This window comes from Eschrichtius robustus, chromosome 19, assembly GCF_028021215.1.
Source record: "Eschrichtius robustus isolate mEscRob2 chromosome 19, mEscRob2.pri, whole genome shotgun sequence".
Lineage (NCBI taxonomy): Eukaryota > Metazoa > Chordata > Mammalia > Artiodactyla > Eschrichtiidae > Eschrichtius > Eschrichtius robustus.
Genome location: NC_090842.1, coordinates 28,679,329 through 28,692,528, shown reverse-complemented (window position 1 = coordinate 28,692,528; position 13,200 = coordinate 28,679,329). Strand labels below are relative to the sequence as shown.

Sequence of the window (13,200 nt, the reverse complement as noted above, 5' to 3'; positions counted from 1 at the left end):
AGAATGGGAGGGTTAACAAGGTAAAGCATGTAAAGTGTTAGTCTCATATCACATTCCTGTGTGGAAGTCAGGGAGGGCATGAGATGACCTTTCAGGGTCTCCTTGTTGGAGGGTAACTACAGGGAGTTACTGCTTCCCAGGCTTGCCCACTGCATGTTCAGCGTCAGAGGGGGAGAGGATATCACGCCAGGGTGCCCTTTCCTCTGGCAGTGACATTAGTGAGGGCTGAGGTTACTGGCCCGTGGTGTAACTGGGGCCACTGAAGTCCACAAAGACAGTGAAGTTTGCACCGGCAGTGGCCAGGCTGAGGTCAGGGGCCAGGCCCCCCTGGATATCTGGTGGCCACGTATCTGCTGGAATCGGGTAGGACGTTAAGGAAGGCAGCCCAGGCCAGAGCTGCAAGAACCCTGGGCCTGAAGGTTCCAAGTCCTGGCACTCTCTACCAGCTGACCGACCCCAGGCCTCCGTTTCCTTGTCTGGAGACTAGGATTTACGTGAGCATTCAGTGAGGTCACAACATAGCAGTGCCCTGTAGAAGTTAAGCTGGCAGGTTGCAGCATCATGATTTCGGGTCCTTGTTTCTGAAACTTGGGTCATTCACATCCCTCTTCATGATTTCTTCCACCTGCCTTATTATGTTTTGTATTCAGCCCCTCCTCCCCCCATTTTGGTGTCTTTTATACTTAAATACATTTACTTATTTATTTATTTATTTAAATAGTTGGTATTAGAATTTATTTATTTATTTATTTATTTATTTTTGGCTGTGTTGGGTCTTCGTTTCTGTGCGAGGGCTTTCTCTAGTTGCGGCGAGAGGGGGCCACTCTTCATCGCGGTGCACGGGCCTTTCACTGTCGCGGCCTGTCTTGTTGCGGGGCACAAGCTCCAGTACGCGCAGGCTCAGTAGTTGTGGCTCACGGGCCTAGTTGCTCCGCGCCATGTGGGATCATCCCAGACCAGGGCTCGAACCCGTGTCCCCTGCATTGGCAGACAGATTCTCAACCACTGCGCCACCAGGGAAACCCTTAAATACATTTATTTTGAAAGTAACCTTTCTAACGCCACCAAAATTGGAAGGCCAGTATCCTTTGCCAAAAGGAGGCAAAGACCATCCAAACAAACAATGTTTTAGCAGCTTTATTAATTATTAATTTACAGTAGAAGGCCTTGAGCCAGAGGCCTGGCCTCTCTCTGTTCAAAGTCGAGGTTGGTAAGGGCTAGAGAGGCTTAAGGACCAAATGGCAACAAATTGAGACTTTCTCTGTCATGTAATTGGTAGGTATGATTGACACTGGGCCCTGGGACACTGCCTGGACTCATCATGCGTGTGTGTGTGTGTGTGTGTGTGTGTGTGTGTGTGTGTGTGTGTGTGTGTCCCACCTATTGGTAACCGTCGCTCTGAGTGCTTCGTTATAGAGGGATTTGGGTTTTGTTGTAATCAGATCAGGTCCATCTGCCTTTTTCCGCCTCCTTGACCCCTGTCAGGGCACAGAGCAGCAACTCCCCAAAGGTCGTCTGTGGAGTGTGGCCAAGTGAAGGTGAGCCCTCAGGTACAGGGCACGGGCCCACTCACCCCTCTGATTCCTTCCAGATAAACCGGGACTACTCCTTCCTGGACTACATCCTGGGAGGCTGCCAGCTCATGTTCACTGTAAGGCTCTCCCCCACCCCACCCCACCCCAGTGAGGATCCTCCCTAAGGGCTTGGGCCGTGATTGCAGCAGGAGGGACTTGGGATAAACTTCAGGAAGGATCCTCCCCAGGGCAAGGGGTGTGTCTGGCCCAGAGGAGAGGGTATAGGTGGATGGGCCTGAGTCAGAGCTTAGCTGCAGGTCAGGGCCTGGCTGCCCAGCCCTCAGAGTGTCACTGGTTACACTTCCTCAGAAGGAAAAAAAAGCCAAATTCCTCCCCACTTCCCTTCCTGCCTCATCTGCTGTGCCCTCATCCTTGCTCACTCGGCTCCATCCACACTGATCCTCCCCCAACACGCTAAGCTCTGCTCTGTCTCAGGGCTTTGCATTTGCTGTTCCCACTGCCTGGAATGCTCTTCCCCAGAACCTTCTCTTGGCTGCTGCCCTGCCATCCTGCAGGCTGTGACACAGAGGTCACCTCCCCCGATGCCTCCTGTTCCTCTTGTCACTTCTCCTGTTTTATTATCTTCAGGGCACTTGCCACTCTGAATTTTCTTAAGTATTTTTCACTTGTCCCTGTCCCACTAGCGACTAGTGACTGTGGGTATCCTGAGTGCGGGGCCACTGTTTTGTTTTTTTTCCCCTCCACCCTCGGTGAATCACTCAGTGCCTGGCACGTAGCACCTGCTCAGTATATGCTCATTGGAAGAATGAATTGTCACTCTGCTGGTGGCCTGGAGTGTATGCCCCATAGATTTCTCCCGTTCCTCACCTGAAGGGAGGCCTCAAGCCCAGGGGAGAACCCGCCAGGGTCCCATACTCTGCCCACCTCCCACCTAGCCTCCCTGCTCTCTATCACTGCTTCTGATCCCATGGGGGCTGGAAGTCATCTGCAGGACTATAAGGAGGCGCAGGGGATTGGCCTTGTTGACCTGTAACCCCACTGGTCACCACAGCCCCCCTCCCCTGCAGAGAGGCCAGGCCCTATTATTCCTCCTGCGTGCATGTGTTCACTCAGCAAATGATACCAAGCACCTCCTGTGTGCCAGACTCCAGGCCGTGCCCCTGCAGGAGTCCCTGACTGATCCTAACTGAGTTCTCAGGTGGCCATCTCATGCCCTGGGTCCCTCTCCTAGTCCTCCCCAGCTGGGCAGTCTTGCCCGCCCCTCTGTGCTGGAATGCCCTCGGGGCTGAGAGAGCAGGTGGAGCCCAGTACCCTGCCCACCCGCCAGCTCCAGCTCCCTGTGGGGCACCCACCTGGTGCTCTGTGCCCAGCCCTGGGCCTGACTCCAGGGCCACGTGTCTTACCTGCAGTGATCATCCAGTCTGACTGGGAAGGTGGGCACTGCCCTACCAGGCGGCCCCAGGTCCTGGTGCCCCTTGGTGGTCTGAGGGGTGATGGGGAGATGGCTTGGTGTGGGGGCAAGGTGTCTGGGAAGGCTTCAGTGGGGCAGTGGCATCTGAATTGGGCCTGCAAATTGGAGGAGAATTAGATAGGGAGACGAGGTGGCCTGGCTCTTCAGCTAGAGGGAAACTCATGAAAAAAGGCCTGGAAATGGGAGCAGATGAGTGTGTGGGTTTGGGACAGTGAGGGGGAAAAGGAATTTGGGGCTGTAAGTTGGCTTTGTATCACATCTGGGCAATAGACTTTATGCTTGGGCAATAGGGAGCCACAGACGGCATTAGAGCCAGAGGAGTAATACAGTCAGACGGTTTCCAGGTTTTGGACCATCTTTTGGAAGGGTGGGTCAGGGCTGGGAGATGAAGTGGGCTTCCTGTGTCCTATCAGCCTGTCTGTTCCCTGGAGGTGAGATAGGGAGCTGGAGTCTCTGGCTACACTGGGTGGCCTTTTCCCCCATTCTGCAGGTTGGGATAGACTTCACAGCCTCCAATGGAAATCCCCTCGACCCTTCCTCTTTGCACTATATCAACCCCATGGGCACCAATGAATATTTGTCAGCCATCTGGGCTGTTGGGCAGATCATTCAGGACTATGACAGGTAAGCTTGGGGAGGGACTCTGACTAGTCAGCTTGGGCTCCATCCATCCTGGGAAGCTCAGCTTTTCAAAGCTAGAAGGGACCCAGAGATCAACAAACCTAGGAATGAGTAGCAATAGGACATGGATGCAGTTACTGTCCCTTCCTATACCTGTGGCAGACATTGCTAATCAACTGCTGATCTCTGACTTACTGAGCCCAGATCCATACTGAGATCCTTCTCCACACAGTACACCGAGTAAGAAAATGAGTCAGGATAGAAAATGAAATATGTCTGCTATTGCTGCAACCTCCACTGTTAGAGCTGAGGGAAAACAGGCCTAGGATGTAGATAGAGAATTTATCCAAAGTCACCCAGATCAAGGAACTGGAACCCAGACATTTTGATTCCTGTACCCGCCACCTAATGGCCTAACAGTCTCACTCCTGTTGGGAACTTCAGAGGAGCAGCCAGCATGTGTGGGTCCTCTTCCCATGACCACGCTTCCTGGAGATCTTTGGGTTGGGGGGGGACAGTGGAGAGTCAGGGAAAGCTGTGTAGAGGGTGTGGCCACCAACAGGATGGGCCAGATGCAAAGTCAGGAGGGCCTTGGAGGATCTAGAAGTCACCTGAGGGTTGTGGTGTCATTGTCACAGGTGGTGCTTGTTCGGACCTCCAGGTCAGAGTGTGGGATGACCAGGAGGACACATGGGGAGCAGGGGAGAAAGGAGCAGGTCCCACAGATTTGGTAGGAACAAGAGCAGGCTCAGGAATCCTGTGTGCACTTCAGCCTCCTTGAGAGAGGCAGCCTAAGGTCCAGCTTCTGACTCCCAGGGGGCTCAGGGCCTAAGGGGTGGCTGTGACCCCAGGCCACATTAAGAGAGGTACGGCATGCAGAGCAGGGGAGGTGGAAGTCCCCACCTGCATGGTCGGTGGAGGAGCCTGCTGTTGCTGCTCCAGAGACCCTTGTATCCAGCTGCCCACTCAGCCCCTTTGCTGAGCCTTCTCATGGGCATTCAGGCGTTGCTAGACACTTGCCCCACCCCTACCCCTCTTACCCTCTTCCCCATCTCAGGGAGAGGCACTACCACTCACTGAAAACCCTTCACTTCCTTTCTTTCCCTCATCTCCCCCATCATTCCTTCAGGAAATCCTTTCAAAATATGCTTGAATCCAGCCTCTTCTCCCACCCCCACTGCTACCAGCCTGTTTGAGCCACCATCACCTCCTGCCCAGAGCGATTCAGTAACCTCCTCACTGGTCTTCCTGCTTCTGCCCTAGTCCCTGACAGTTTGTCCTCCACACAGCAGCCAGAGGATTCTTCAATAAATACATGTTGAATGAATGAACAAATGAGATACGGTCCCTGCCCTCAGGGAGTTCCCATTCGAGAAGGAAGATAGGGAAGAAATCACTGGGGTTCCAAGAGACCAGTTTACATGTGAGACAGGAGCTATGGAAGCACCAAAGAGAGAGACATCCTGGCGTCTCAGGGAAACCCACAGAGAATGGGCCATTTGAATTGGGCCTTAGAGGATGAGTAGGAGTTTGCCACAGGGAACAGACTGGGGAGAGGTAGTTCAAGAAGGGGTGCAATAGGATTGAAGTTGGAGCATGAAGATGCCCTGTGTGTTTGGGAAACAGTGAGTAGCCAGTGGCCAGGGCTGGGGGAGTGGGGAATGAGGGAGGGCAGGTAGAAAATGAGACTAGGCTCTTGGGCTAGATGATGAAGGGTCTTGAACGCCAAGCCGGTGTTCTCATTTTAGAATTTTTCCCAGCCATAAAAGGGACGTCAAGAAACAGCCAATACATTTCACTTGCGTCATGACTGTGGTTTAGTGATTGCCAAGGTCCCTGTTTGAGAAGGATCGAGCTGTACCCAGGTCCATGGTTAGGAGTGCTGTGGTTGATTAGCAATGTCTGCCATAGGTGTAGCTGGGGGTCAAGCCTCTTATTCACCAGATACCCAGAAGTGGGTTTGGGCTCAATAGATCATTCAAACAGAGCTTTTTCTAGAGGTGGTGAGCTTTTTCTTTTTGTCCATGGAGGTGTGCAAGGCAGAGTGGGCCCAGCCCTGGGTGGGGGGTTGGGAGGGTGAGTGTGGGTACATGAGGCCCCTGTCTGGTTGTCTCACAGTAATTTTTTCTCCTTTCTCTGATTAGCGATAAGATGTTTCCAGCTCTGGGCTTTGGGGCGCAGTTACCCCCAGACTGGAAGGTAAGTGAAGCCAGACTGTTTCCTTTTGGCTGAGATGGGATTTGTGTGTATGGCCTCTCTGGGATCTGCTTTGGAAAGGTTGGGCTATGGCCCAGCCACCCTGCCTTCTCTGCGTTTACCACAAACCCACACGCATTTCTTAGCCTGAATGTCACGCAGGCAGTGGGGCTAGAACAAGGAATAAGTTATGATATCTGTCCCCTGGTACCCCAGTCAGGTGGGGAAGATGCTAGATTTAGCAAATAAAAATATAGGATACCCAGTTAAGTTTGAATTTCATATAAACAGTTTAAGTATGTCCTAAATATTGTCTGGGACATACTTATACTAAAAAATTATCTATTATTTATCTGAAATTCAAATTTAACTGGGCATCCTGTATTCTGTCTGGCAGCCCTAAAGACAGGCAGTGTCATCAGTGCTGAACGGGGCAGCGGTCCCTAGAGGAGGGCCCCAACCTGGCCTGGGGGTATCAGGAAGGCTTCCTGGAGGAGGTCAGGTCTAAGCCAAGAGGGGAGAGGAGAGTAGGAGTTTGCAGAGTGACTTGAGGTGGTGACGTGGCAGGTAGAGTGTTCAGGGCAGAGAGAATAGCCTGTGCAAAGTCTGGGAGGCAGAGGGAGCAGGGTGGTTGGAGGAAGTGAAAGAAGGTGGGCGTGATGAACTCTCCATGAAAGATGGACAGGATGGAGAGAGATGTGGCTGGAGAGGTGGGGAGCCAGCCGTGCAGCAAGCAATGGGTGGGTCTACATGGGGTGTTATTGGCATTTTTGAAGCTTCATTCTGGCTGCTGAGTGGGGACTGGCTGGGGTGATGGTGGGCAAGATGGAGGGTTGGAGAGAAGGGGCAATGTCCATTACAGGTGAAAAAACAAGAGGCTCAATGACTTGTCCAAGGTTATGTTCAAAACAGGGAGCCTGAATTCCAACTGGGCAGGTGGACTCTCATGTCTATTCTCAGAATGTGCTACCCTTCTGATGAGAAGCCTGGGGCTGTGGGCATAGAGGACTCCTAAATCTACATGTCTTAGCCAGTGGCCCCTCTTGTCTGCCCTGCTGTACCACATGCTGTTTCCAGAGTGAGCGTTCCCCTCCCATCCTATCCGGGGAGGGCAGTTTTCACCTAGAATTTCAGGGAGTGGCTCTGTGGCCTGCTGGCCATTGTATGGTAGGGGGCAGGACCCTGTGGACCACAGCTGGGCCTCTGGGCAGACATGGTGATGCCACTGGGGGCAGGGCGGGCTGGTGCAGCCAGGCCCAGCACGATCTCGTTGCTAGGACACCAGCCAGCTTTCAAAGAACTCTGGCTGAATGAGATGTTTTCCTGCGCAAAAGCCTCCTTGGAAATGTCACAGGGCAATTCTGGGGAGGCTGGGGCTTGGCCAGGCTGGAGTGCCCGGTGGTGCCAGGAGGGATGCTGGAACGAGGCTTGGAAAGGGCAGATGCTCTATCCCACCTCCCCCTGCTGCTGGAGCTGGCCAGGCCTGGCCCCTCCCGGCCCCTTACCTTCCCTCTCATTCTAACTCACCTTGCCATGCCACGTGAACCTTCTTCTGTTCGTTCCTACCTCAGGGTCTTTACACGTGGTCTTCCACTGGCCTTTTGCCCCCTTTCACTGACTTCCCATTGCTGCTTCTTAGCCGAGAGATCATTTCCTCTAGAAGGACTACCTTGAGCGTGCGCACGTGGGGCCCCTCCTCCCTGCCCTGGAACTTTGTGGTCACTCTGTATGTGTTGATTTGCTCATTGTCTCAGGGAGGGCACGTTGTCTCCTTCTTGCTGTGTCTGGCTCCAGGCATGCAGTACGTGATTGTTGACAGTAAATTTGGGGCCCAGTGGCCTGAGCAGACAGAGGTGTTGGTTCTCTGAGTGTGGGAAGGTGGAAGGAGCTAGCAGGAGCGTGCCACTCGGCTGCCCGCCCTCAGGACCTCAGTCCCTCCCTGGGCCTGGTCCAGGTGAGCCCCAAGAGGACCCCTGACCTGGGTAGTGGCTGAGGGACTCAGGAAACATTGGCCTTTCAAAATGAGCCAGAGTTAGTCAGATGAAGAGAGGGATCAGGCTGAAGGACAGGCCTGCACAAAGGCCTGGGGTGGAGAGGAGCACAGTTTATGACTCTCCCCACTTTATAGATGGGAAAACTGAGGCTCAGAGGGGATGGTCACTCTGAGATCCCTTCGACTCCCTCCATGTCACCATCCACTGCCCTGCCAAGACCAGAGGGAACAGCCTCTTAAGTAACTCAAGACCATGGGCTGGGCTTGGCCAGGTGGGGTGAACAGGACCATTGATCGTCAGAAAGCAGCAGGGAGTCCCAGGGCAGACCTGTGGCTGGCCAGTCCCCAGGGGCCCCTAATCGCCTTGGGGTGGCCTCCAGGAAGCTTGTCGTGTTTGCTGGCATTTCTCGGGCAAACTAGGGCAGCAAGTGTGGGATGAGGCTGGGCTGCTACAGACAACGTGAACTCTTGTCCCCCGGATCTGGTCCCGTCTCTGCTGTGGCTCACTCGTGTGACCCGGGCATTCCTTGGCCCCCTCTGAACCTCAGTTTTTCCACCTGTGAAATGGAGCTGCTGGGTGGAGTAGATGACCTGGGAGGCCGCCAGGGTAGATGGGTAACCACCCATAGCCCCACCCACTTGACCACCAGACCCCACTCTCCCCTTAATAGAGGAAAAAAATGGAGAATGAGGAATTTGGGTGGCCGAGAAAACAGAATATTAATCCGTCCCTATCAGGAGGGGGCTTTTCCCCCTTGGTCTCTAAAATCTCCTAAAATCTGATTTTGCAGGAAGTCGTTGGCCCAAGGGAGGCCTGTTTCCCTGGCAACCATTTTCCTCTCTCAGCCCCCTCTGTACAAGCCCCCCCCCCTTAGTCACTATAGAGGCTCATGAAGTTTCCATGGCAACAAGGACCTCCAGCCCCCACACCTGGAGCCCGGGCTGGGGACAGGGTGAAGAGGGTCCCTGGGCAGGAACAGGGCCCAAGAGGGGCATCAGGGGTATGGCTCCATGTCAAGCACTTAGGGCTGAGGGAGCAAAGAACAGAAAAGCCCATTCCCCTGAACAGGTAGGGGTCTTCTCCTCAGGCTGCTAGGCACAGGGCAGTGCTGGGGTGAATTCCTCTGCTGAGTCCTTCCCGTCTTGGCCCAGGAGGGCTCCCCAAGGTCAGCAGCCCAACCCCTTTACCAGGCTTGAGGGGCCTGGGCCTCAGGTCTGTTCTTCTGTGTGGCCTCGGCACCTGGCTTCCCCTCTCTGGGCCTCAGTCAGCTTACTTGTAAAATGCGGATGCTAGGCTTGGTAGGGCCTCCCAGCACCCCCCTGCAGTGTCTCGGAGCTAAAGCGTCTGCCTGGGATCGTTTGCGCCTGGACTGGAGCGCTCCTCCAGCCTCTGAGGGTGGGGTCCCTTCCCCCTGGGCATCTCTTCACCCTCCCATTTAAACTCCTCAGGAGAGGAACACCTTCTCGGGTTAGTGGGTTTATGGATTGTGAGCTCGGGAGGCAGCCTGATTTCAGTTCTAGTCCCAACTCTCCCCTTCAGTAAATGTGGGAACATTCTGGTCCATTCTCTGTCTCAGTTTTACATCAGAAAAAGGGAGTAATACTAGGCCTTCCTCCGTTGGATTGTTGCGAGGAAGGAGTGAGGGGATGCTAGCAAAGCCCTGAACGGGGACTGTGGCACACAGTTCACAGGGAAGGGGCCGAGTGGGGATTTTGACGGAGGCAGCAGGGGAGGGAGGGAGGGTGGTCCTCCCATCTGAGCTCTGGCCTCTCCTGAGGCCCTAGGTTCTGCAGCCACCAAAGTCTGACCCACAGTCCTGAATGGGGGTCTAGTTATCAGTCCCTCTGTGGGCCAGCGGCATCCAGGAGTATGCAGGATCAGCCTCTGATGATGCCCCCGGGCTAGGGGCTGGGTCTGCAGGAACTGGGACAGGGCTCTCTATTCCCTGCCCTTCTGGCCCCATTATGCTTCCTGATCCCCCAGTCCAGCTCTAAGTGGGTTGTCAGCTAAGCCCCAGTTTGGCTCGCTGGCATAAGGTGGGCTCCCTTCCAAGCACTCGTGCTTATTAGTAGGATGGGGAAAAGCACTCAAGGCCCGAAGAAGTGGAACTCTAGTTATAGCCCCACCACAGTTGAAAGCAGGTGACGAAGGAGCACTCCAACTGCTCCTTGAGCCCGCCACCCTCAGATGCATCTCCACCCTACTCAGGGACTCTTCCACCCCCCACCCCCACCCCCACCCCCACCCCCCTGCTTTGGGTCTTCGTTGCTGCCTGCGGGCTTTCTCTAGTTGCGGTGAGCCGGGACTACTCTTTGTTGCAGTGCACGTGCTTCCAATTGCAGTGGCTTCTCTTGTTGAGTTCTAGGCGCGCGGGCTTCAGTAGTTGTGGCTCTCGGGCTCTAGAGCGCAGGCTCAGTAGTTGTGGCTCAGGGGCTTAGTTGCTCCGCGGCACGTGGGATCTTCCCGGACCAGGGCTCGAACCCATGTCCCCTGCATTGGCAGGCAGATTCTCAACCACTGCGCCACCAGGGAAGCCCTGGCAGGCGGATTCTTAACCACCGGCGCCACCAGGGAAGTCCCTAGGGACTCTTATAGTGGGGCGAGGAGGCATAGACAGCCCTGACCCCCCCGGAAGAGATTGGGGTGGTGTGGAAGGTTCTGTTTCTTCTGTTATGAAGTGAGGGTGGTTGGGCCTCTCTGTGGGTCAGACCCAGCAGTGGAGGTGAAAGCAGATGTAGGGGTATCAGTAGCCTTGACCTGGGGTCAGGGTGGCAAAGAGCCATGTTCCCTCAGAGGGAGCCTTGCCTGGCAGCAGGTGGGCCTGGGCCCAGGTTTAGGCCAGGAGGCTTTCAGCTCATCATTTTCTCTGCATTTCAGGTCTCCCATGAGTTTGCCATCAACTTTAACCCCACCAACCCCTTCTGCTCAGGTGAGTGTCAAGCCCACCTGCATCTGCCCTGGGTTTACGCCAGGCCTGGCCATCTCCCTGGGCAGACGCGGGGGAGGAGTACGGGTTTCTGTTCTTTTGTCTCCCCTCCCCTCCCCTCGCACTTGCTCAGGGTGGCAGATGGGGAGAAGCTGGAATTTGGAGTCAGGTGGCCCTGGATTCAAGGCCAGCTGCTGCCCTTTCCTGGCTGTGTGACCTCGGAGAGATCACTGCACCCCACTGGGCCTCTGCCTCCTCACCTGCCTCAAGGAGGTGTGATACCAGGGTAGCTCACCTCACTGGGTGGTCAGGTGAGAATTAAGGGAAGTGCTGACAGAAAGCCCTGTGTAGACCAGGAGGAGGTGAGAGCAGCAAATTACACACCTGCCTCTCACCTCCCTTCTGCCCTCACTGGGAGGGCCCAGCCTTGTCCTGCCCCACCCTGTTCTCCCCACCTTCCACAGGGAGCCTTGGCACCTAAGGATTGAGCATGGCCTGGGCGGGGGTGCTGGGCAAGAGGGAGGGGCAGGCAGCGGAAGTGGTGTCTGTGCTCTCCCTGCCCCAGGCCTAAGAGGATTTCTGAGCCTCCCAGAGTCAGTTAAGAAACAGTGAAAGAGAAGGGGCGCCCAGGTGGGTATGGAAGAGGGTGGTTCCTGACACCACGAGAGCTTTCAGCCTAGGACTTGCCTTGGGTGTAGCATCTACCTTCCCTGGGAATCCCTGAAGCTGGGTCAGGTTTGTTCTTGGAAGGGAAATGCATCAAGTCACCACGATGGGGATGATGCTGTGACTCAGAAGCCATAGGCCTCTGTTGGCTGAAAGCGTGGCCCTGTCCTCCTGCTGGGGCCTGTCTGGCTTGGAGCAGGTCTGCAGAGATGTTTTATCCAAGTTCAGATTGGTCAACCTCATCTCTGGCCAGAGGCCATCTGGACAGGACAGCAGGGCAGGGGGGTATTCTTAGCCTTGTAACGGTTGCTATTTACAGAGCACCTACTGTCTGCAGAGCTGTGCAAGCATCTCAGTTCCCCCAGCAACCCTGAGAAGCCATAGCGTGTCCCGAATGGACCTCCAGGTGGCTCCCTGTGACCCCAAAGTGTCACTGCAGGTTCTGCCCGCCCCTTCTCTGGGAGGAGCCTGCTGGACACCCTCCTGCCAGCTTCCCAAGGGTGTAGATTACTAGTCTCCTTGACAGACAAGGAAACAGGCTTAAATAACTTCCCCCAGGTCCCATAGCTAAGGAGTGGTAAAGGCAGGAATTGGAACTCAGGTCAGACTCCACGTTCAGGGCTCTTTACACCACTCTGGCCCTGCCCTCTGGAGCTTCCAGTACCACAGGGCACAGACTGGTCACGGCAGGGGCATTTGGGGTGGGCAGCAATGGGGATGAGAGTGGGTGCAGGGTCAGGGAGGACCTGGCTGATCCAGAGTCTTCTCCCCGAGGCAGGCGTGGACGGCATCGCCCAGGCATATTCGGCTTGCCTGCCCCACATCCGCTTCTACGGTCCCACCAATTTCTCTCCTATCGTCAACCACGTGGCCCGGTTTGCGGCCCAAGCCACGCAGCAGCAGACAGCCATGGTGAGTAGGTGATCACTGGTGTGGACGTGCAGGATAGGGCTGGCACAGGCTGGGCCTTCCCTGCCAGATGGAGGTCTGTCCTTCCTACCCTACCCACCCATGGGGCTGGCTGGTGAGCTGGATGTTCTGCCTCCCCTCGTTCTAAAATCCTAGGTGAGCCCCGGCCTCTCCACCTTAGTTTACCAGCAGGGATGGGAAGGGGGTTGGAAGAAGCTCAACTTGACTGGTTCTGGATTCCTGGAGCACAGACTCCAGGACAGACAGCAATTCTGTTCGTTCGGTGCTTAGTAGGAAATAGGGGCTGTGATTAATGGTGCATGCCTCCAGGCAGAGGGAAACCCGGAGACTGTAGTCCCTACAGCCCTCAGGCTGACCCTCTGGGCCACCTAGTTCCCATTAGAGCAGCTGCCACCTCACGCTGAAGGGTTTGGAACTGTCTGGCCCGGGTCCGGCGCTCAGTGACGAGGCTCAAGCCTGAGGCTGCCAGGGCTGCTGTGTGGCATCTGGAATATATGGCAAACGGCCATCCTGGGCAGCTGCATCCCAGGTCCTCTCCCTGCACCCAGCTCCAGGCCCAGTGCCAGTGCTGGAATCACCAAGGGTCACCTTGCCCACCTCGCCCACCATCCACCAGCCCCTGCCCCAGGGCTACTGCCGCGAGGAGCTGAGCCAAGTCTGGGAACCTGGCACCCGGCCCTAGGGTGGTGGAGCCCAGGCTGGGACGTGGGTCCGACTCCCACCTGACCAGGCCCCCGAGCCACAGCCTCTGCCCCCGTCCGGGCTTCCTCCTCCCCTGGAAGGAAAGGGTTGCTGCACAAGTGCTGAAGTCCTTTGCTGACTGTCCTTTTCACCCTGCCTCCAAAATACTATCCTCAACTC

The 13,200-nt window shown here is 55.5% G+C and overlaps 1 protein-coding gene across 2 annotated transcripts in view; it reads left to right on the top strand.

Moving 5' to 3' along the window:
- Nucleotides 1-13,200, top strand: part of CPNE2 (copine 2) — a 55,564-nt gene that overhangs the window by 33,912 nt on the left and 8,452 nt on the right. For both annotated transcript variants that reach the window (XM_068527300.1, XM_068527299.1), the window contains exons 10-14: nucleotides 1,592-1,651; nucleotides 3,497-3,630; nucleotides 5,772-5,826; nucleotides 10,695-10,746; nucleotides 12,188-12,321. In XM_068527300.1, the coding sequence (XP_068383401.1) occupies nucleotides 1,592-1,651; nucleotides 3,497-3,630; nucleotides 5,772-5,826; nucleotides 10,695-10,746; nucleotides 12,188-12,321 (435 nt within the window). The remainder of the gene's footprint in view (nucleotides 1-1,591; nucleotides 1,652-3,496; nucleotides 3,631-5,771; nucleotides 5,827-10,694; nucleotides 10,747-12,187; nucleotides 12,322-13,200) is intronic.